This window comes from Malaclemys terrapin, chromosome 4 (genome assembly GCF_027887155.1).
Source record: "Malaclemys terrapin pileata isolate rMalTer1 chromosome 4, rMalTer1.hap1, whole genome shotgun sequence".
NCBI classification, from domain to species: domain Eukaryota; kingdom Metazoa; phylum Chordata; order Testudines; family Emydidae; genus Malaclemys; species Malaclemys terrapin.
Window position 1 is genome coordinate 107,672,126 of NC_071508.1, and position 25,144 is coordinate 107,697,269.

Consider the following 25,144-nt stretch of genomic DNA (forward strand, 5'->3'; position numbering starts at 1 on the left):
TCAACAGTGTTTTTGTTCCATCTGTAATCCCCCTACTGTTCACCACCCCAGTTTGAGTCTGTACAAGAATCAGGTATGTCTGCCTTGTAGCTTTTTACAAAACTTTGGGAAACTGGGCTTGAGATTCCTCAGTGTGCTTGGCATTGTGTGCCAGCATGTGGTCACCTCAGTAAAGACCCACTGAGAGAAACGACCAGAAACAAAGCTTCATTTTGTAAGGAAACATCAGGGTTGCAGTCCAGCAGCCTCTTCTCTGCTTGCTTCAGGCTCCCTGCTTCAATGCTAAAACTTCCTGTTGGGAAGGCAGAGGGTACTTCTGGCAGGACCCAGGAAGTTTTCCCAACATGCAGCAGTTTGTAGTCCACTTATAGTTCTTACTGCTGCTGCTGAAACACACTGGACCTTGGGCTACACAGCCATCAGTCAGTTAGCAACCAGGGAGGTTATAAACAAATGGTAAAAGATTTAAAACAAATAGTCCAAATCTTTTCTCAGCACACTTTATCAGCCTCTTCACTTCTTTAGCCAACTTGCATATTGGTGTGAAACAGCATCTAAGCAAGTGCACTCCACTAACTTGAAGTTTTAATTCTAGCCTGAATCAGAAGTGCTATATTATCATGTCCCATTAATCAGTAATAGCATTCATTTCAGTTTTATTTTATAGTAACTCTATTTCTTAAACTCTAAACTTAATATCTAAAACTGTTACCCATACTATATTCTCATTACCCAAAAGTGAGTTGAAAAGATGTTTTGTTGGTAAGCAGTTCACTGAGTATGAGAAGAACATTTAAGAAACGTGATGATTTGTCTTCTAACATCTTAATCCTTCACAGTGTTAGATGCGGGATATAATTGAGTAAAACTTCAGTGATAGAAATTGTTCATTCTAGGTCTCTTATTGCTAGATTAAGATGTTAATCTGACATCTGTTGTGTAGGGAGGGTTGGAGAAGCAGGCTGAAAGTTTTTAAAAGCTAATATTTGCTGACACAGGTATGTATGTATGTATTTATTTATTTTTAATAAAAGTGGTTATTCAAATCGGTGTGTAAAATGCCCTTTTAATTTTTAAAAGTGACTTTTTTTTCCCTTGGGAGTAGAGAAATTGCTAATTTGTACTCATTTATTGGGGAAGTGCTTGTGAAAGACCAACCGAATTTGCAAACAAATGTACTGGCATAAGACCGTTTTTAATTCTATTTTAACTATTGAGAGCCCTTAATTGAAAACTTATATGAGCAGAAATGGATGCAAATAGAATTTGAGGTTACAGAGAATTCAGTGATTTTTGAAAACTGCAAGAGACTGTCCAGGAGATTCAAGTTCTCCAGTTAGAGAAGAGAAACAACATGGACCACTAATAAGAATGGAAGAGCACTTAGTTCCTATGCTTTCCAAGCAAGAAGCTTGTCCTCCTAGGTCACATAGGTGAACACAAGAATAACCCTACTGGGTTGGACTGTTGGTCCATCTAGCCCACTAACCTGTCTTCCGATAGTGGCTGCTGCCAGATGCTTCAGAGGGAATGAACAGAACAGGGCAATTTCTCAGGTGATCCATCTTCTGTCATCCAGTTCCATTTCTGGTGGTCAGTGGTTTAGGGACACCCAGAGCATGGTGTTTGTCCCTGACTATTTTGGCTAATAGCCATTGATGGAGCTATCCACCATGAACTTACCTAACTATTTTTTTGGACCCTGTTATACTTTAAGCATGGGATGTTGTGAAGGCCAATTCAATCTTTGGCCTATCTCATAAGTTTGCCCTCAAGATCAATGGTTGTGGAAGCTTGTGATGTGGGCCCCTGTCTCTGTATTATTGTTAGCCTCCCATTCATTACTATTAAACACAATACTGCGGTAGCACCTAGAGACCTCAGCTAGGTTGTGGCCCCATTATCTTAGTGCACTGTATGCACATAAATGTACCTTTTTAAAAAATATTGCGCTCTCTGCTTGAAACAGTCTTCCTCCAATGCACCAAATTATCTCAGCCAGAAGTGGCAAAGCTGTAACATAGTAAGTCTCTTGTGTTGCATTGACCGAATTTTGTGGGATAAATTAGTTTCTTTTCCACCTATATTGCCAGCAAGATAAACTTGTAGTCTGCATAAATACAGAAGTGAACAAAATTGAGGACAATTTTCTCTGCAGCCTCTTGAATTCAGTCAGTTATTTTTTCCATACAAGTTTTATACTCTGTGTACAGTCTGAACACTGTCAATATGTAAAATAGTATTTTTTTTGCATATGCGCATTACTCTAGGGCTAGCAATAGCAATCTTGACAGATAATTCTGAAATCAGTTACTCTTTTTTTTTTTTTTTTTTAAGTAATAATGCTGTAATTTGTCTGGTTGCAGGTATCTATAGAGAGCTCTGTTTAGAGTCTGTAAAGAACAAATATGAATGTGAAATTCAAGCTTCTCGCCAGCACTGTGAGGTATTGTCAACTTATTTAAACTGGTGGCTAATCAAGTCTGTCCTTAATGGATGTGCAACAGTTTCCAAGATCGGTCCATTTTAAGTTTGTATTATTGCTGTAACTTCAATATTTTGATGCAACTTTCTTTATAATTTCAAAAGAAATACATCCTTAACAACTTAAAGAAATGAGACCTCAGCTAGGTGTCAGTTTGGTTTACATAAACAAGATTAATACTACTTTCATTAACAGGGCCCGTCTAAGATTGAAAAGACCTCTGATCATTTTTGGAATCTCTTTTATATAGTAGGCATCTGAGAAAATAGTTAGTGGTATTCTACCATAAATATAGCAGTCACATTTTGCAATAATTCTATTTTTAAAAGCAGCTTATGGGCAGAAAATAATGTTGTCTAATTCTCTCGTACCAGTTTTTGAATAGTGACATGTTTCTATTTCAGTAGAATCTCTGATAGAAAAGTATTTGCATAGACAGAGTTGTAGAACAATTACTGTATATACTCATTCATAAGCCGAATATTTTTGGTAAAAAAGTGACGCATCAAAGAGTCAGCTTATAAACGGGTCTACATCAAAATTTGAAGATTTTAATCATTAAATTGAATATCTAATACACTGTCGTTTTGTTTACCTGGAGAATTTGCAGGCATGGAGCCCCTCAGCTCCCTGTGGCCGTGGTTCACCGTTCCCAGCCAATGGGAGCTGCGGGAAGTGGCTTACCCTGACTGGCTGGGAGCCAAAGTTTTCCAAACCCTGAAATATAGGGTCGGCTTATGAAAGGGTCATACAGTTTTTGCTATTTTTTACCTATCCATTTTGGGGGGGTCGTCTTATAAACGAACGGGCTAATGAATGAGTATATACTGTAATTCTATTGATCCTTGTTCAGGTGGAAAAAAGTATCAAAACCTTTAAACCCAGAGATGGAAGCTTTTGTTTTTACAAGCAGAATTTCTTTCTGTGAGTGCATATAATACTTGAAATATCTGGACTAATATGGATCTTCATATTTTGATACTATTACCTGTTTACCTGGATGTAAATTGTCACAACCTGATCTAGTCCATTTCTGAATAGACATCAGTCTACTGAGATTGAATTCCATGTGCTTCTAAGCCTTCTGGGTCTGGATAGTGATTGATCACTGTTCCGAGCTCTGTATCTCTGAAGCATACTCCCCCATGTCTGACCCCATTCTTGGGCAGTGGGACCCTGCAATCTGGCTTCCAACGCTCCAGACCCAGTGCCTTAACCCTCCTAACCCTCCTGTTGTGGAAGTTACAATAGAAAGTTGTGAAACAGACTTATAATTCTAAATGGAGGTTAAATGTGTATGAACATAAGTATTTTGTATATTTAAAAGTGAGGTAAATATAACTTTTCTCTTATCTACATCTTGGCAACTTATCCTTTTAATAAGGACTTGAGGAAGCGTCTTGGTGCTTTCTTCTTGAATTTCCAAAGCCTCTATCTTTTCTTGTATTTCCTTCATGTGGTGGTTTTTTTTTTTTTTTTTTTTTTTCTTCTTCTTTACATTTCGGATATCTTTGACAACAGGGAATCTGATATGTTCTCATGAATCAAGTCAGGCATCCAAGCCTTTATATTACAGAAGAGATGAATTCCAGTGCAATTTTAGGTGCAGCTGTAGAAACTGTTTTTTTGGTACCAGATCATTTCTCAGCCAACTGAACTGCCTCAGGTGCTATTGTAGATAAAAGAGAATATGACTAGTGAGTGTTTCCTCTTCGTTATTTTCTCTGTCCTTCTAGGAGTCATTATCTGTTGCAATTCAAATAAAAACAAAAAAACCCAAACCCTCCAAAGATGCATGTATATTTGTCATCCTTTAGGAGGCATAGAATCATAGAATATCAAGGTTGGAAGGGACCTCAGGAGGTCATCTAGTCCAACCCCCTGCTCAAAGCAGGACCAATCCCCAGACAGATTTTTGCCCCAGATCCCCAACCCCAGAACCCTCAAGGATTGAACTCGTAACCCTGGGTTTAGCAGGCCAATGCTCAAACCACTGAGCTATCCCCCCCCCCCTGCAACTGAAAGGAGCAATAAAGGTACTTTCCCAAAGCCCAAAACTCATAATGCAAAATGACTTGCACAGTTCTGGGATTTCAGATACGGTTTTAGATTTCTTTAAAAGTCTAATTGCCATATCTAAGCAGTTTATAATTATTGTGTCAAATATGTACTATTGTGTAAATAAAATCCATGGTATGACCATTCTTAACTTTAAAGCCAGCAACCTTGAGGGATGGGAAAGCAGCTGAAGTATTTGTTGGATTATATAGAGAATCCAGGCTTGCGTATGCATCTGCTTCTGTTTGTCAATGAAGGAAGGGGCTAGTACAATACCTATAATTAAAGAGTTTATATATCCCCTTTGAAAAGTGCTAATTAAATTACAATGTTTTAAACTATTGTATGGTTGTGTCACTGCTGATTTAGGAGTGTTTCAGTTCAACGCTCTAGGTTGCATTATTCTGGACATACTATTTCTATTGTAGCAGTCACTTCTTCATTTGTTCACAAAGTTCAAAGGGCAATTCTTAATACAATTCTATAAGAGAATCTAACTGTTACTAGTACTATAGTTAATGAAGATTAGATCTGGCTGAAAAATGGGGAAGTTTTAATAAAACATAATTATTTCCCAAATTTTTAAAAACTTACGAATTTGGAAAACTTGACCAGGTGTAAATGGACAATTTAATCTGCACACCACTAATCTGTACCACTACAGTACATTCTGAATATGAAGTCCATAGTGAATTTGGTTGGCGATAGGATACCGGATTATATTGATCATGTATTTGATCCAGTCTGGTATTTCCTGTGTTCCTGAGAGTGACTTTATAGGACTGAAGGAGTGGGCAAGGCTTGATCAATGCACACAATCCACGTCCTTGACCCACACCCAAAGCCCCCTCCAATTTGGTAAGAACTGCCATTCATTCAGGTTTATTCTTCATTATCCTGACCTAATCAATAGTCTGTTTCCAGTGCTCTTTGTGTTCCATTTTTGCTTTAGATGTACTTCATATCTTGAGAAGAGCATGAATGATGGGTCGACCATCTTCTCTATTCTTCATTGTGAGTCTTTCATCAGACAATCATGATGGGAGATAATGTCCAACTAGAGAACGTTCTGGTGGAGATCTAGCTGCTTGCTTTACATCTCCTTCCTATCATGGTCCCACTCAAATCCTCAGCACATGCACCCTTCTTTGATATCTGTATATCTTGCATCCACATGAAATATCTGGAATAAGTGTAAGCTTTAAGGGGCTGGGACATCACACTGAAAAAGCAGGTGGATGAGGGACTCAAAATCAGGTGCAAAATGTGGCTTATGCTTCATGGCTGTATCTAAATGCATAAGCGACTCTTATGTTGCACCTGAACTTCTAAATCAGTTGATGTAAGGTGCATTTAGTTGATAAACATGCATGAATGCATAAGTTATAATTTCTTGCTTTTGTTTCAGAGTGAGAAGCTCTTGTTGTATGATACTGTACAAAGCGAACTAGAAGAGAAGATCAGAAGATTAGAAGAAGACAGGCATAGCATTGACATTACCTCAGGTAAATAGGATTTGAAAGACTTTTAATGACTTGGTGTCACAGTTTTTAGGGCAACTACACCTGTACTGTCCTTCCATGGGCCATTAAGATCACCCACTCTAGGCTCCTTGGCCATCACCTCTCTTGGGCAGAGACCCACATCCCTCTCCGTCCTGACTGGTTTTTTTCCCTGCTGCAGCGTTCCCTGTCTACACTATGATTTCCCCATCAAACCAGACTACCTAAGCAGGTCTATTTCTCTGCTTTGCTTTCTCTACAAAGAATATGAGCAGCTGTAATTGCCAGTAGTCACAATTTACCACACAGTCATTTATAAGCAATCACATTTATTTTTAAGGTGAAGGCATTACAGAGAAAACATTACAGAAAAGAAAAGAACTTGCACATATGCCAATAAGCTTACCAGAGAACTCCCCCATCTCCAACCAGGGCTATGGTAGGAGTCAATCCTTCATACCTCACAAAGGCATTTTTTCTGTGGTTACAAGTTCAGCAGCCTTAGCTTAGAACTAGCACTCCCATGAATAGGTTAGTCTTTTCTTCTATATAGATTGGGCCTTTGATCTTCGGGTTCTGGGAACAGGTAATCAGTAGACAATGGTCTCCTCTTCAGGCTGTAATTTCAACAGGCTGGATTTTTGCATAACTGCAGGTGGGAAATTGTATTAATCTATAGAGATTCACCAGGCAAACACTTGATACTGTTTGTCCCAAAAGTCCATTCTTGACTGGTACATTGCTCAACATAGTCCTTTGAAGTTCATAATGTGCCTGGGTTCACATCCCATCTCACTCCCCTTCCCCCCCAGCAATCCTGGCCTGTAATAATACTTAACCTTTTCATTTAATACAATGGACTCCAAAGATAGTTAAACTTGATTCAATAAGGCTGTTCAAGATTGCAGAAAATTGTCATATCTGTCATCTGGTAGCTAACTGCTGGGTCAATTATATGCAAGTACTGCATCTATAGAGCCTTTCATCACATTGTGGAATGCTGTTAATTATATTTTAGATTTTATTCTAAGCCTCAATGAACTTAAAGTAGATACAATCTGCTGTTAGAGCAGATATTACTATGCCTTGTCTGCTATGGTGAGAATCTGTTAATTTTATCTCTCTGCCAAAATTAAGGCCTACAAAATATAGTACATTAAAATGTGAAAATTGCCATTCTTCTCACAAAGAGCATGTACCAGAAAATCTGATTTTATATCCTTGTCAGACAATTTTTTTACTGTAAAAGAGTTAAACATCAAATTCATTAATGTAATTGTAGCATTCTTATTATGCTTTTTTCAGAATTATGGAATGATGAACTACAGTCCAGGAAAAAAAGGAAGGATCCATTTAGTCCAGATAAAAAGAAACCAGTTGTCATATCAGATATCCTTTTTCTATCGTTCTTGTCTGTGCAGCATTTTGTCTTATAGCCTTCTTACCACATGTTCTCCTGTTATATTGTCTGCTTAAGCAATAATATATATATTTTTTTACTATATTTAGGAAGTCTTAACAGGCTTGGAAATCCTTGCCATGTAAATATCCGTAACAAAACAATTTACAACAGTGAACTTTTGTTTAGAGGAACATTATCCAGTGTTTTTTTTTTTATGGAGATATACCTATCTCATAGAGCTGGAAGGACCTTGAAAGATCAGAGTCTAGTCCCCTGCCTTCACAGCAGGACCAAGTACCATCCCTGACAGATTTTTTTTGCCCCTGATCCCTAAATGGCCCCCTCAAGGATTGAACTCTCAACCCTGAGTTTAGCAGGCCAATGCTCAAACCACTGAGCTATCCCTGTGTCATATCTCTGTATTTAACAAGTTCCTACCATATCAGAGTGAGCATGATTACAAAGTCCATGACACGTCCCTTCCAGTGATTTTTTTTTTTTTATTAAATACAGTGAAATCTCTGAATACACATTTAACAGACCAAGCATGTATATCAAATGTTAATATTTCAAAAGGATTGGACAGGTGTGGTGGTTTTTTTGCAGGTGACTATATCTTGTCAGAGTATTGAATAAATGGCAATCAAATATGCAAGTATTTGTCCTTTGTCTATTTTTTGGGTACATAATTGGTGTATTAGTTTTCCCATAACAATCTCTTATCTCCTAGTACACCTCTACCCCGATATAACACGACCTGATATAACACGAATTCGGATATAACGTGGTAAAGCTCTGGGTGGGGGGGAGGGCTGCGCACTCTAGTGGATCAAAGCAAGTTCAATATAATGCGGTTTCACCTATAACACGGTAAGATTTTTTTTTTTGGCTCCCGAAGACAGCGTTCTATCGAGGTAGAGGTGTAGCTGCTAGGCTGCTGATAGCCTCTCATTGAAAAAGATGCTCAACTCTAGAGGAATGCTTAATAAATACTTTCTTACTGCTGTTCTTGGCAGACAGACTTTGTTCTAATTGTGGTGGTGGAAATCTAGTTGAAAGGTCACCTTTTGTGACATTGAAAATCCAGATTAAGATCACTGTTTTCAAAATACTAATTTCACTGTTGAGTAATTGCAAAAGTGACTGTTTTTAATTCCATCTAATTTTCCACTTCCAAAAATAGAAGCAACTGAATTCTTGAACATGTCAGCCAGGTTTCTGCTGTGACTTTATTTCAATACACTGATCCATGGCATCGGCTCCAGGCAGCAAAAACAGAGGAAGGAAGTTGTTACATAGTAGCAATCATAACAGTGAGTGTAACATAGGCCAAAAAGAGAGGAAAAGCATATTCTAAACATGCTTACAGAACAATTTGGGAGTGAAGGGAGAGGATTCAAGGGAAGTTTAGGGGAAAGTAAGCAAAAAGTAAGCGAGAAGGCACAGAGAGTACTCTAAATTAGATAAAATTTGGAAACTAATTCTACTGGCCATTGACAATGATCTTTTAAAATAAGAGGGATTTAATCCCAAATTTTAAAAACTCACCGTAAACTTTTTCTGGTAAGACAGTAAAGCATTATTTGATATGTCTAGTAAGTAGTGTCATTATGCTTGGTGCATGGAGAACCACATGATTCTCACTCCAAGGAGTTTGCAATCTTTAATTTAAAAAAAAAAAACATACAGTTCCTTGTACATGCTACGCAAGATGATGGGACAATGGATACATAATCTCCAAGAAATGTAGAACCATTTTTCTGATAATGTTAAGCCACTAAAGTCCAATATTGATATGCTTTCAGAAGTTTAAGAAATTGATAAATTTGAATGAAAATGATAGCTTCCCAGAACACAAGGATAAATGAGGAGTTAAAAGCATAAGGATGGCATGATATAAGGCTCAGGAGACGGAGGATGAAATGAATGATTCTGGAGGTGGCTTTGGAGATCTAGGTAAAAGGAAGATGAAATGAATGTAGGTGGAGTTGTAGTTGGTGTTTTGAAGGTGAAGATTAGAAACGTGAATTTGTGAATAGTAGAGAAGCAATTTGAAGACTGACATGATCAATAGTAGTATTTTTTAGGGGCTGAAAAGTAGTCCTGTCAGAAGCAGGAAAACTAGAGAAAGAGGTTGCAGTAATTGAGGTAAAATGACCAACATCTGGACTTTGCTTTAGAGGTAGAAGGTTGGGGTTTTTTGTGGAGATGTCAGAGGTGGAAACTTCAGAGGCAAAGATTTGTATTTGTTTTGTACAGTGCCAAACACACTTCTAGTACCAGTGACAGAATGACAGAATTTGGCAGTAAGGGGAGAGAGGAGGCTTAATATGACATTGTGGTTGAGATTAGATGATGATGAAATGTTCAACTGTGGAGTAAAAACAGGGTAAAACTTGGACAAAAGATGCCCCTCTCCAGGTAACTTTTTGAAAGGGAGTTACACTATGCAGAAAGTAACTTATTTGTTGACCTTTTCTTGTACTATGTTCTGTAGCTTGTGCAATTGAACTCCATATCTTGAGTATCCTTTACCTTGTTTACTGACTGCGGTCTCATTGTTAAGGCTTAAGAGCTCTGTTTATCACTTTTTGATTGCATATTTTAAATTCCGGAGGTCAGGGTTGCTAATGTTTGCAGGCTTTAGGTTAATAAGGAGTAAGGACAAGATTCAAAAGCTGTGAATTCATAATTTTGTCACCTTTTACAGCTGATGTCCAGTGCAGTTGAGAGGCTCAAAGGAGCCAGCTTCCAGAAGTAAACACAAAACCCAGGAGATGATTGGTAGATCCTCTTAGCCTGGAGGAAGGGGAGGTCTAAAGTCTTTGCAAACTGAGGTACCCTTCAGATGCACCCTCACTTCCCCCTTGCAGGGGAAGATGAGAGAATTCAAAGGTGGGCTGAATCCTAGGAGTTAGGCCTAAGGGGATCAACCCTAAATATTTTTTCTTTTTTTTTAGTATGGTGGCCATTTAATATCACACCAGACTCAAAACACATGATATTTGAGGTGTTTAGGTCCCCCTATTAAAATTTAAAAGCGAAATGAAGTTAAAGTTGTGGCTTTCTTTTTTAAAGTCTATCACTGTCTATTTTATTCTGCGTGTCTCTAATTGGGACACACCACATCAAGACTGCTGCTTTATTGGACTATTTCTCAGAAAGATGACCTGTCGTAATGACAGTGGATAATAATGAATGTTACTCGGTTAAGATGGCACTATCATAAATTCAGCTTAGTGGAGATGCTTTTAGCTAGTGCCAGAAATTTAAGTGGTGGTTATTCAGTTGTTTGGATGTAACTCTATCGTCTGGTCTTCTAATACAGAAATTGCTAAAAGGAATTATGGGGTATAAATTTCTAAGTATTCATGCACAGGATGGCTGTGTGCTGGAGGTGTCAAGCCGAATAGCTTCAAATTACAAGATACACTGGCAGTTCTTACTTATTTTTACAGACAGAGATCCATGTTAATTTGCTGTCTTGTGCTTATTTCTTAAAGTATGGTTAAATTTATCTAACACAATATGTAATGCATAGTGGAATTTCTTAGTCTTTCAGTACGTTACAGTACATAGTCTTTGAACTTGACTTGAAATCACAATGAGAACTACAAAATAATTTTTTTTAAAGTGTTGATTAAGTTGTTGAAATTAAACATTCATTACTAAACTTTTTCTTCTAGTTTCTCAAACTGCTTCAAAACTAAGGTGTTTTTTAACGTCAGGGCAATTTAACTTTAAACGTTCATAATTTATCAACTTTTTCAAACTTGCCTTGTGTTATATAGCTTGCTGAGGTTGAAAAAACAAGACAGATCTGAAGACTTTTATACATACTACTTTACAATATTCCGTTTTGTATTTGTGTATATTGTAGTAATTAACAACTTGTGGTACGGAGTTGATATTTTAAGGTAGAGCTTTCGAACTTTAACTCTGTATTTCCAGTCTTTCAGATACTTGATTTCTCAACCTTAACAGTTTTCCATGTAATAGTATAGGATTTAGAGTCACTAAGAAACTGCACTGAAGATGTTAATTTAGATGCTTGCTTTCAGTATTGTAGAAAAATAAGCTGCCAGGATTGATTTATTCTGTTTGGAGTACAAGAAACAAGGTTTGTTTTGGTGTCTATCAAGTACAGAATGGGTATGTAATGGCTGTTGTAGTCTTGTATCCCTGTGGTGTTCTACAATAACAACCTTAATGTAATTGTAAATATGATAGCTTCTAGGAAACTTAAGTGACACTTGTACGCTGTGTGGCTCTCAAGACCTAATTTTTGTAGTGCTCTTTCACTTCATTTGGAATTCTGTGTGTGGAGCAATGGCAGAATAGAGTCACTAAGTAATTTAAAATTTATGAAGATTGTAGACCTTTTATGCTAATTTCACTGTAAAAAGTGATTCCCTTAACTTTTCAACGTCCCTATATAGTTTATATGTTACAGGACCTCGATATACTTGAAGATTGGACAACAATAAGGAAGGTATGATTGGAGGATGAATGTCAATTTTGTTGCCCTATTCTCATACATTTTACAAATATATAGGCAAGCTTCCATTAAAATAATCGAGAGCATAAATATTGCTAAATAGTATTTTTGCAATGAAGTCTGATAGTTATAGCAAGGGAACAGAGTGATGTGCATTCTAAACTTAGCTCTGATACTGGGTAGTCTGCCCTTGGCTATGTTTCTTAAGGTACGTCTTCACAGCAAAGAACAGAGTAGGATGGGGGACGGAGAACCCTGCAGCAGTGAGTCTCATATCCTGGGTCAACTGACTTGGGCTCGTGGGGCTCTCTGTCTGGGCCTAAAAATAGCAGTGTAGACATTCCTGCTTGGGCTGGTGCCTGGGTTCTGAGATCCACCCCTCCTTGCTGGATTTCAGAGCTCAGGCTCCAGCCCAAGCGGGAACATCTAAACTGCTGTGTTTAGCCCCACACTGTGAGTCCAAGTCAGCTGACCTGGGTTCTGAGCCTCGCTGCTGCAGGGTGTGTGTGTGGTGGTGGTGGTGTTGCAGTGTAGGCATACCCGTAGCCTTTTCACCTCCGTTCCTAATCTGTAAAATGGGGAATGCCATACTGAAGGCCTGGTTTACTCTACAACAAGCTGGACCTAAATTCTGTTTTACTCCGGTACAGTATGCTGGAAAATCCGCAGCAGCTTTTTTTAAAATTTCAAAAACATTTTATAATTAATTGTGAAAATAAATGAATAAATACAGTAGTTTGTTTAATTTGATAGTAAATTCAGTTTATTTTGCTCTGTCACCACATTTCATTATGACATAGATGTCGGTCAGGTGGTGCGGCAGTTTGAACTTGAGGCAAGAGTCCCAACCCAGTGGTTCTCAACCTGCAGCCTCTGGGCTGCTTGTGGCCCAATCAGCACAGAGCTGCAGCCCATGTGACATCCTCAGGGCATAGATGTAGTATTAGATGCGTCCCACATAACACATTGTGGGCCCCATATACAGCTCACCATGGTAAATAGGTTGAGAACCACTGGTCTAACCTGACTGTACCTCCCCAGTGGCTAGAAAAACATCTTTCTGCCATAATGTCCTGGGACCTAATAAAACCTAGAACCAGCTAGTCACCAGGGTATATAAGCAGTATTTCCCATCTTGTGGAACACCAGACTAGTTCAAGGGGAGGTGGGCTAGAGGAGAGAATCAGGACAGGGACACCTTCATGACATTGGAGCCACCTCTCTTCCTGACTGTAAACATTCTCTAGACTGCACATAAAACTGGATGGCTACTTGAAAACCAGCCTGTCTTCCTCCTCCTTTGGCACTAAAGGAGGGAAAGCAAAATAGAAAAATATACAGCTGAGAAATATACAGAAAAGACACTGAAGGTGGGTGTGGGTAGGAGATAAACATGTGCAAGAAGGTGAACAAAGCAGAAATGTCCACTGTGCTCCTGAATGGTACAAGGGAACATGGGCAAATCCATCACAATTGAGGGTCCAACACCTAAAGTTGGAAACTGCTTTGCTTAAACTACAGCAGGAATTACGCTGAACAAATATCAGACCATAGACACAATTTCACCCTAATAGCTCTTAAGTAGGGCTGAGAGTGAGTAAAACTGATTATTATACACACAACCGTAGAATGTACTTGGATACAACTGAAAGCTAGGCAGAGGCTTGTTTCTATAGCTTTTTGAGTGATCTTTTCATTATCCAAAATCTTTATTTGGCAGCTATTGATTGTAAGCTGAATTAAGAATGTTTCGTGCTATTTTGGGTTTGGTTGGCAATCTGCAGAGTGACATAACACCAACTATAAAATATTGTATAAAGAATTGCTCCTGATTTATTTAAAATCAAAGCCCATTAAAGCAGATAATGGATCTGTTTCTCTGCATGCTTTTATTCAGCTAATTAGTGGTGTACAACGTTATAAAATATTTTTGATTTTTTTTTTTTAGAACAAGCGTTTAAACATATATATGTAAATGCTAATAAAAGAGCTGCACTGTAGTAGAACTTTTCTTAAGGCATTTTTTAATGAATGTTCAAGTAAGCTTTCTTAACTTTCTCCTTTTTTCCTTTTTTGTACTTCAAGGCAATGGCTACGCTGGGGCCACACAGAGTAAAGCCGGAACGTAAGTAATAAAAACCTCACTGCTTAATACATTCTGGTTTCATAAGACAAAACTCATTAAGCACAACAGCATAGATTTCATCTAGACAGAACAGAAATTTATCAGGCACAACAGGGACTGCAGTGGTTGAGGAGGGGAAAGGAAAGCGGAGGGCTTCAAGGGTATGTCTGCACTTCAAAAAGAAAAAACAAACATGGCAGTGAGTCTCAGAGCTCTGGTCAGCTGACTCAGGCTTGCACCATGGGGCTGCAAACCGCAATGTAGATACTCCTGCTCGGTCTGGGGCCTAGTCTCTGAGGCCTGGTCCCCACTAAGCCCCCACTTCGGACTATGGTACGCAAATTCAGCTACGTTAATAACGTAGCTGAATTCGAAGTACCTTAGTCTGAACTTACCAAGGGTCCAGACGTGGCAGGGAGGCTCCCCCGTCGATGCCGCGTACTCCTCTCGCCGAGCAGGAGTACTGGCGTCGACGGCGAGCACTTCCGGGATCGATTTATCGCGTGTTAACCAGACGCGATAAATCGATCCCAGAACATCGATTGCCTGCCGCCGGACCCTCCGGTAAGTGTAGACGTACCCTGAGACTGCTGTTTTTAGCCCTGCTACTCGAGCCCTCGTGGACTCTGAGACTCAATGCTGTGTGTCTTTGTGTTTGCTGCAGTGTAGACATACCCTAAGCTGCTTCCTATCTCTCAGGCCTTGGATGAGGCACTGTTGTGCTCTGTGCTTTACAATAGGGTTGCTCTCTCCACTGACAGTCTTTCTTACATATATTTGTATGAAATAATTATTTTCATTATAGTCTCATTATCTTCTAAATGGTGATATGTTTTTAAAATCAAGGTTAATACTTAAATGGTGGAAGATTACCAGTAGAAGGAGTAGACTTGTAGAGAAACAGATTGGATTGGCTTGATACATGTCAGTGCAGCATATAAATACTTTTTCTCTGGCTTCTACCTCCCCCAGCTGCTCTGTGTGCAACAGCTAATTGAAGTTAAGCAGAGCTTACCCATTTCACTATGCTCTGCTGCTCTGAGTCAGTGAAGAGCAGAACTTGGGAGAGAGGAAGGGGACAATATTTGGATACCAAGGTGATATTCACCTTAGATGCCCAAGTTAGGTAGAAAGGGAAACAAGGGGGATGAAGTGGTTGGGGAACAAGAGAAGAGGAAGTAAGTAGGTGTTGCTTTCTTTAGTGACAAATTTCTGTTGGGGTATTGTGGTTAATGACATAGTACAATGACACAATTGTATTGGAGAGGTGTGGGGTGGGGTGGGCAGAAAGAGGAAGAAATTTGATCAATGGTTGATACTTAGACTTGCCACGTATACCACAGTTACCATGATGTAAATTAACATTAATTTTACCTGAAAATTGAATTTTTAATGGACCCCACTACATCAGGAGATAAAAGAAAAAAGCATCTCTTCTCTTAACTATCTTAGATTTTAGTTTGATTGTTGCCTAAGATAGCAATGCCCTTTTTAATAACTAAACACTTAGCATATATGCATGTGCTGATCTAGTTAAGTATTTGAAAATAAATTTATAAACCTGACTTTAATATCTGCATGGTCAGTAATAAATATTTCTGTTGATCATTTTAGCACCTGTCAAATTAGAAAAGCATCTGCATTGTGCTAGGTCTGAAGAAGGAAGACTGTATTATGATGGAGAGTGGTATGGACGTGGACAGACAATATGTATTGATAAGAAAGATGAGTGCCCTACAAGGTAAAGGTCATTATAGCCTACTCCCATTTACAATAACGTACATTATACAGTGAATGGAAAGCCCAACCTTACAATTTCAGTTAGCTGTTGCCATGTCAGTTACTTATCAATATTTTCTATCTTAAGATAACGAGCTGCTTTCTTCTAGATATCTATTTTTGCCTTCCTCCAGCATAAGTACCAAATGATCTAAGTGTAGAGGCTTAGTTATCTTAATATTTAAAATACATAAAATTTGACAGCTGATGTATATGTCTGAAATAATAGCCTAAAACGAGGGCTGTCAATCACAGTTAATTCACGTAATTAACTCAAAACAATCACAATAAAAAAATTGAATGTTTTTCTTCATTTTCAATATTGATTTCAATTACAACACAGAATACAAAGTGCATAGTGATTACTTTATATTGTTTATTACAAATATATGCACTGTAAAAATGATAAACAAAAGAAATAGTATTTTTCAATTCACCTCATACAAGTACTGAAGTACAATCTCTTTATCATGAAAGTGTAACTTACAAATGCAGATTTTTTTTGGGGGGGAGGGGGGTTTACATAACTGCACTCAAAAACAAAACTGTGTAACACTTTGGAGCTTACAAGTCCACTCAGTCCTACTTCTTGTTCAGCCAATCACTAAGACAAACAAGTTTGTCTACATTTACAGGAGATAATGTTGCCTGCTTCTTATTTACAATGTAATCTGAAAGTGAGAACAGGTGTTCTCATGGCACTTTTGTAGCCGGTGTTGCAAGGTATTTACATGCCAGATATGCTAAACATTTGTATGCCCCTTCATGCTTCGGCCACCATTCCAGAGCACATGCTTCTATGTTGATGATGCTCGTTAAAAAAATGTCAATTAAATTGTGACTGTACTACTTGGGGGTCTCCTGCTCTGTTTTACCCACATTCTGCCATATATTTCATGTTATAGCAGTCTAGGATAATGACCCAGCACATGTTTGTTTTAAGAATACTTTCACAGCAGATTTAACAAAACTCAAAGAAGGTATTGATATGAGATTTCTAAAAATAGCTACAGCACTTGACCCAAGGTTTAAGAGTCTGAAGTGCCATCCAAAATCTGAGAGGGATGAAGTGTGGAGCATGCTTTTAGACGTCTTAAAAGAGCAACGCTCTGATGCGGAAACTACAGAACCCAAACCACCAAAAAAGAAAATCAACTTTCTGCTGGTGGCATCTGACTCAAATGATGAAAATGAACAGTCCGTATTGCTTTGGATAGTTATCAAGCAGAACCCATCATCAGCATGGAAGCATGTCCTCTGGAATGGTGGTTGAAGCATGAAGGGGCATATGAACTTCAGCGAATCTGGCACGTAAATGTCTTGCAACGCCAGCTGCAACAGTGCCATGCGAACGCCTGTTCTCACTTTCAGGTGACATTGTAAACAAGAAGCAGGCAGCATTATCTCCTGCAAATTATAACCAACTTGTTTGTCTGAGTGATTGGCTGACTAAGAAGTAGGACTGAGTGGACTTTGTTTTATTTTTGAATGCAGTTTTTTTGGTACACAATTCTACATTTGTAAGTTCAACTTTCATGATAACGAGATTGCACTACAGTACTTGTATGAGGTGAATTGAAAAATACAATTTTGTTTTTTTCAGTGCAGATATTTGTAATAAAAATAAATATAAAGTGAGCACTGTACATTTTGTATTCTGTGTTGTAATTTGAAATTAATACATTTGAAAATGTAGTAAACCAAAAATATTTAAAATAAATGGTATTCTATTGTTTAACAGCACGATTAATCGCGATTAATTTTTTTAATCACTTCACAGTCCTACCTAAAACATGAGTATAAACAAAACTCCATATCTTAACCCACTAAATATACCACACTTTAAAATACTATATTTCCTTAGACTTTCCATCTATATTTTTCTCTGGCTGCAATTCCACATAGAAGAGAGGACATCAGGCTATCAGACTTTGTTTATAAAAATGAAATCTGAGCCCACATGCTAAATTTGTGTAATACATTAATTAACAAGCCATTGAAAATGTCAAATACTTGCTCCTATTTTTTCCCCAATGAATCCTTTCACAAGCTGCTCCACCTCAGGAAAAACTCTGATTAAAAACCTGGGAGAGGCAATTCTATAAATGTTCTCTTTGTAGTTTCTAGTACGTGATAGAGGCAAGACAGGACTTGATACTGACATCAGACAGGACAGTGGACTAGATTGAACATTGGTCTGATCTGGTATGGCAATTTCTATGTAAGAGGGCAGAGATGTGATAGATTTCAAACTATGAGTGAAGTCCTGGCTCCATTGTAGTTAATGGGAATTAAATGGGGCCAGGATTTTACCATATAGATTGAAGTCCCGAAACTTGTTAGCAGATTCTGAAACTTTTTCCTTGGTGTGTTTGGATCAAGGGGATTAAGTTTTGACCCAGTTTTAAATGGAATCTTAGCTGAATATTTCCAGACTTGCAAACATCTGCTTTAAACCAATGGTAAATCATGTGTCCTTGCTTTCAAATGTCTGATGTTCTGAAAAGTTGGAGTTCTGTTTAGAACATGAACCTCTTAACTATTCCCAGACTAGAATCTTTGTTAAATATGGATTAAAGTACAAATTATGTTGAATCTGTAGGACCTTTTAAATTTCAGTGAATTTTAAGCAATAAATTGAAAAGGTAGATAAATGTGAACCTCTGCCCAGTATATGGATAAATGTATTCACAGCTAAATTTCCACCTTCAAACTTCAACAACCATCAGCTTCAATGGTATGATACAAGTAAATCGTAGGGCCGAGTTTGATGCAATATATGCAAAGCCACACAGGTTTGTGTGAGAAACTACTCTTCTGTAATGGAGGAATCCATCTGAATTGGACAATTGTAATTGAAGTCAACTGTATCTACTGATTATTTTTGTTACTCTTATGAACAGGGAGTTTAACAAAATAAAAAACTGTTTAGAGCTGAAGTAGGAAATAATTTGAATAAATTATACATTGTTTGTTTATTTTAGCACTTACATTAACCGTCATGAAACAAATCTGTGGAAATCATTTTGCCCTTTCCCATTTTGCCTTGCATTGAGTTTGAAGACTTTTGTTAAATTTTTGGACAGGATCACGCAGGTAAATGTGTTCAAACATTCATACATATTTCTATGAAAGCCATGCTCTGATTGATGTGCCTCATCCTGCACTGGATCCTGCTACATCAGAGCAGCTATGCCATTCAGCAACGATTAAGAGTATGTTAAATTTACAATATTGAGATAATCTGGAGATCTGATATGGACTGTGATGTGAGTTGTGTAAATAAATAGCTCTTACTTTGAGGTTGTCAATTGTCACCACAGCTTTAAACTACCGTATATACTTGATCCTAAACCAGTTCGTTTATAAGCCGACACCCCAAGATGGATAAGTAAAAATGGAAAATTTTTATGATCCGTTCATAAGCCGACCCTATAATTCAGGGGCCAGCAAACTATGGTTCCCAGGCCATCAAGATAAGCCGCTGGCGGGCTGAGATGGTTTGTTTACCTCGAGCGTCTGCAGGCACGGAGGTAAATCTAAGAAATCAAAGTGTTCCAGTACGCCAGCTGCTTACCCTGACGGGCCGGGACAGCAGCTGGTAGGGAAATTTTTTTGTGGGGGAGAAGCTGAGGGTTAGGGGAGTAATCCCTGTGACCACCCCCCACATGACCCCACCCCTAGCCTGGGACCTCCACACTCTCACCATCCCCTCCCTTCCCAACTTATCTGGGGAGGGCCAGGGGAGGATGTCTCTCGCCTGGCTGGAGCTGCTCCGGGAGGCTGGGCAGCGCGGTCGCAGCATGTTTCAGCGGGCTGGGCTGGGTGGCACGGCCGCAGTGTGCTCCGGCAAGCCGGGTGGCGGGGCCACAGCATGCCCTGGGGGGTGGGGCCGACCGGCATGGCTGCAGCCTGCCAGCCCTGGAGTTGCAGCTGGTTTGGAGACTGGCGGGAGAGCAGCATGGCCAGAAGCGGAGAGACTCTGGTCCTGCCTCTTCCCTTCTGGCTCTGCTGGCTGTGCTGCCTCTCCTTGCTCCCTCTGTTGGGGGGAGGGGCTGGGTCCCTCCTCTCCCTCTCTATACCCGTTCATAAGTCGACCCCCTTCTCTGGTGCTTCCCTTTTTTACTAAAAAAATTCAGCTTATGAACGAGTATATATGGTATGCAATTTGTACACTGCAAATATCCAAGTACTACATGATCCTCTAATATATATTAGTTATTTCAAGGCTGAGTAAATGATTGCAATTTTAATATAATATAGAGAATATCTTTTGAGAACTCAGAGGATGGGTGAGATCCAGAAGGACTGGAAAAGAGTCTTTAAAAAGAGGAACAAAGAGGACCAGAGGGATTTATAGACCAGTCAGCCAGACTTGAATATCTGGAAAGATACTGGAATGAATTATTAGAGAATATATTTTTAAGGCCCTTGTTGGCTATTACTTGTCATTAATTATCTTCTAGGATTTGTCAAGAACAAATCATGCCAAACGAACCTAATACCTTCTTTGACTGGATTACTGGCCTAGTGGATAAGGGGGAAACTGTGGACATTTACCTCAGATTTTTTTTTTTAAAGTAAAGCTTTTGACGCAGTCCCATGTGACATTGTCGTAAGCAAACTAGGAAATGTGGTCTAGATAAAATTACTATCAAGTGGATGCACAAATGGTTGAAAAACCATACTCAGAGTAGTTAACAATGGTTTGCTTTCAAACTGTGAGGACATGTATAGTGGCAGGAGGTCTGTCCTGGGTCCAGCACTAGTCAATATTTTCATTAATTACTTGAATAATGGAGAGTGTGCTTATAAAATTTGTGAGTGATGCCACTGGGGGACTTTCAAACACTTCAGAGGAGAGGATTAGAACTACCTTGGCAAATTAAAGACTTGCTCTGAAATCGGCAAGATGAAATTCAGTAAAGATAAGTACAAAGTCCTTCACTTAAGGGAAAAGCAAATGCATAAATATAAAATGGGGAATAACTGGCTGGGCAATAGAACTGCAGAAAAGGATCTGGGGGTTATAGTGGATCACAAATTGAATGAGTAAAAAATGTTATGCAGTTGTGAAAAAGGCTAATATCATTCTGGGGTGTATTAACAGGAGTGTCATATGTAAGACTTGGGAGGTAATTGTCCAACTTTACTCAGTACTGAGCCCTCAGCTAGAGTACTGAGAGCACTACTGAATGTCACCCTTTAAGAAAGATGTGGACAAATTGGGAGGAATCCAAAGGACAGCAAGAAAAATGAGAAAAGGTTTAGAAAATGTGACATGAGGAAAAGGTGTTTGTTTTTTTTGTTTTTTTTTTTTTTAAATGGGCATGTTTCTTCTTGAGAAAGAAGACTGCGGGTGAGGGAGGGGACATGACCTGATGATAGTCTTCATATATGTTAAGGACTGTTAGAGAGAGGATGGTGATCAATTGTTCTCCAGGTCCACTGAAGGTAGGACAAGAAGTAATGGTCTTACTCTGCAGCAAGGGAGATTAATGTTAAATATTGGGGGAAAACTTGCTAACTATAAAGATTAAGTACTGAAATTGTTACCTAGGGAAGTTTTGCAATCCCCATCTTTGGTATTGTCTAAGAACAGGTTAGACAGATACCCATCAGAGATGGTTTAGGTATATTTGGTCCTGCTGCTGTTCAGGGAGATGGACTAGATATCCTCTGGAGGTCCCTTTCATTCCTACATTTTCATGATTCTGTGAATTCTCTTCATCTGAGTGTCAAAGTAATAATGACTGAACTGGCACACCACTAGCAATCAAGTGTCTAATTATATTTATATTTTAATCCTTAAATCAGGTGGTCCAAAGGAAAGTATGGAATGTGCCTTGAAACTGCTTTCTAGTAATGAACAATGAGGAAAAACAACTCCGAAACGTTTGCATTTAAGTAATTCATGTAAAAAAAAAAAAAAGTTTAATTAGCCAAACAATTCAGTTTTTCCTTTACGTGTGTACTGGCTAACAGTTAAATACAAGTTCTTCCTAAGGTTCTTTTTGCTGGAGAGCAATTTCGTTTGACTTGTTCGTTTTTTTTCAGGAAGCCCACTTCAGATTGGTGGATTGATAAGGTCTTCTCAATGGGTACTATGAGACAAACTTGTATTTTTATTATAGACCCTATACATTAAAAGGGAAGATGAGTGCTTTGTTTAACCAAATTAAATGTTTGAGATTCATTAGAACTATCATTTTTATTGGATGAAAAATTATTGGTGAAGATATAGTGTTCCTAGATATATCCATGTATCTTTAGTGTCAGCTACAGAATTCTGTTAAAAGTATCAACATAATCAGGAAGGAGGCAGTAGCTGTCTGGGCCTATTTAGTATTCCAAAAGAGCACTCTACTTGTGGGGCTGATCCTTTGATTTATGAGATCATTTGTTTCTAAATCCTATTTTTTTTCTTTTCAGTGCCATAATTACAACAATTAACCATGATGAAGTGTGGTTTAAGAGGCCTGATGGGAGTAAATCCAAACTGTATATTTCTCAGTTACAGAAAGGAAAATATTCAATAAAACATAACCACAATTGACCATTACTAATCAGATGTATAACAAGTGGTGTTAACATGCTTGATGTGCCATGAAGTGAAAGATGTATTTAATAATGTTTTGTATTCTCATTAAATTTATGGCAGTATCTGATGTATTTGTAGTACTGTACGTAAACTTCATATGGATGTCCTTGAATAGGTGATGACTCTTAATCATGTTGCCCAAGACATTTTACCTCTAAGCTGGGTCCAGTGCCTAAGATATGAAGTATGCCTTCACAGATAATGGCTGAACTTCTGATTTAAAAATATTTGTAAAATGCAAAACATTTGCTTTTATTATTGGTGACTAGATTGTGTGGTAATTGTGCAATTATTTTTTACCAGCAGTTCACGGCATATATTAAGTGAATTGTCATGTTTGTCTTGTGAGTGTAAGTTAGTCTGCATAAATGTTGCTTCTGAATAGTCTAATGACTTAAGTATTCTTTTATCCAAAGTGAACAGAATTTTTTAAACTTGAGACCCTGGACAGCTCTGACTTTTATAAGGTTTACCATGCCACTTGTAACAAAATAAAGTCAATATTAAGATATTTTTGAGAAGCACTTTCTAGTACCCCATAATAAATTTAAAATGTTGGTGGCTTTCTTTTCTAAGTTATGCAAGAAAGTCACTAGCAAAGGCAATGTAAAATTAGTTACACTACAGGTAGAGGCAGTGCTATGTGGTCCACAGAGGGTATGAGTGCCTGGCAATATTACCATGTAAATGGTAAATAACTGAAAGTATTATATTGCATGCTGTACTTGTCTGATCTATAGTCTTATGAAACAAATATTCTAAAAACACTTTGTCAAAAGTAAAATGTACCCTCAGAAATGGTATCTCTGGGACAAATTAACAGTGACCTGCTCACCATATGCCATCTTTCCAAATTTCCCATATTTTACTCTTTTCTTAACAGAATTGTTTCATGCAGTTTACAAAGTTAAGCTTGCACAGAAGTTATATTTCAGGACCTCAAGGGCAGTGTCTGAAATCCTTAATGTTATAGTACATGTTTGGAACATGTAGAATAACAGGTGAGATTGGAGAAAAATAAGCTTTTCCTGGTGGTTGTGTGCACTTTACTGTCCATTATGATGACTCTTTGTGGAGCAAGGAAAACATGTGTTTGCTTAAATTGATCATGGCAATGGAAAACTCTTTTGCCCTACGTAATACTTAACTGCTTTACCTCTGAAATGTCATTGCTGGAGCAGGGTGGTATCTACTTGACTGTTGCCAAAAGTCTAAAACATTGGACCTTTCCAGTGATAGAAAAGCATTGCTCAGGATAAACTGCATGTCACATTAACATTAGCCAACTGTACATAAAATAACAATTGGTGTTGGCTTTTGACAGTACTTACTGTATGTACACAGTTTGATAAAAAATTTGTAATAAAATATTTGTATTTTTTAATGTAGTGTATAAATGATCTGTGATGGACTCTTTGTACAGTTGTTACTTTTTATTTTTCCTTGAGAGTTGCAGATCTTTAATTCTAAAGAGAGCTAAAAATATTGTAGTTTTAAAATAAATTAATGGAGATATCCTATCTCCTAGAACTGGAAGGGACCTTGAAAGGTCATTGAGTCCAGCCCCCTGCCTTCACTAGCAGGACCAAGTACTGATTTTGCCCCAGATCCCTAAGTGGACCCCTCAAGGATTGAACTCACAACCCCGGGTTTAGCAGGCCAATGCTCAAACCACTGAGCTATCCCTCCCCCCACATTTATGTTGCTTAGAAATGTTTGTCTTCCACAGAACCTAAAAAGGTGAATACAGATATTTGACTGGAAAATCACTTTTAAACCCAATATCTTTTCAATAAACTAAAATATAAAAGTCCATATTCCAGTATATGTATGGACCTATATAACCAGAGATGTAATACAAGTCTCTGTCTTTCTGGCTTCTTTACCCCCATGTCTTTATAATATGTGAAAGCTTAAACCCTATAAAAGTATAAGTCATGCACATGTACTAAACAAGGTTTGTTTAGAAAATTGTAGAAATATACACTTGTTAGTTTGAAAGTTAACACTTTTTTTTAGTTTTTTCAAAATCTTTGAAGAAGGAACTGCACAAGTTACTAACAAATGCTATCTAAGTGTGTACATGTGCAACTTTTATTAATTTAGGTTTGGGGAAGTGAATATGGGCATTACTGTAATATGGACGCTATGCATTACTCAAGCATTTTTAACAGATGGCCACAGTAACATTAATACACACTTTTGCCTGCAAGAGAGGGGAATGTGTATAAAGCAAACTTAAGCACTGTGGAAAATAGTTCACAATCTAGAATAGGTGTGCAGGGGAATCTTAGTTTATATTGGGCATGTATCTTGAGAGTATAGTCTTTGTACACAAGCTCAGTATTTGCTGCTTTGTTGCCATGCTATCCCTTGCTACTGGTAACAAGCCAGTATTACACTCTCCAGACCTGCTCTACACTAATAAATGTGATTGTCAACTAACCCTTTAACACTGTTCAGACACTATGTGCACAAGTAAGGGCTTGCTTAGCATTTGCAACTAAACAGTGTTCAACCCCAATTCAGATGGCACAATTGCTGCCCTTAAATTTTGTAGTGTAGTGCAAGCATCAGCCCTGGGTACAAAGTAATGCCTTTCTGCAACTGATATGAATGGGACAGAACTGAGTTTGGGGGCTGGGGAGGAAATTGGAAACCCATATTGAAAGAATGGGTTTAAAAAGCACATAG

General features: G+C 38.2%; 1 protein-coding gene across 4 annotated transcripts in view; it reads left to right on the forward strand.

Moving 5' to 3' along the window:
• Positions 1-23,866, forward strand: part of BRMS1L (BRMS1 like transcriptional repressor) — a 41,943-nt gene extending 18,077 nt beyond the window's left edge. Inside the window, exons 4-12 of one of the 4 annotated variants that reach the window (XM_054027666.1) lie at positions 2,367-2,446; positions 5,952-6,048; positions 7,351-7,434; positions 11,875-11,939; positions 14,031-14,070; positions 15,685-15,811; positions 18,834-18,945; positions 21,907-21,950; positions 22,282-22,371. In XM_054027666.1, the coding sequence (XP_053883641.1) occupies positions 2,367-2,446; positions 5,952-6,048; positions 7,351-7,434; positions 11,875-11,939; positions 14,031-14,070; positions 15,685-15,811; positions 18,834-18,945; positions 21,907-21,933 (632 nt within the window). In that variant the 3' untranslated portion in view covers positions 21,934-21,950; positions 22,282-22,371. Of the gene's footprint in view, positions 1-2,366; positions 2,447-5,951; positions 6,049-7,350; positions 7,435-11,874; positions 11,940-14,030; positions 14,071-15,684; positions 15,812-18,833; positions 18,946-21,906; positions 21,951-22,281 lie in introns of all 4 variants that reach the window. The other 3 variants (XM_054027667.1, XM_054027669.1, XM_054027668.1) reach the window with 3 other exon arrangements.
• The last annotated feature ends 1,278 nt before the right edge of the window (positions 23,867-25,144 follow it).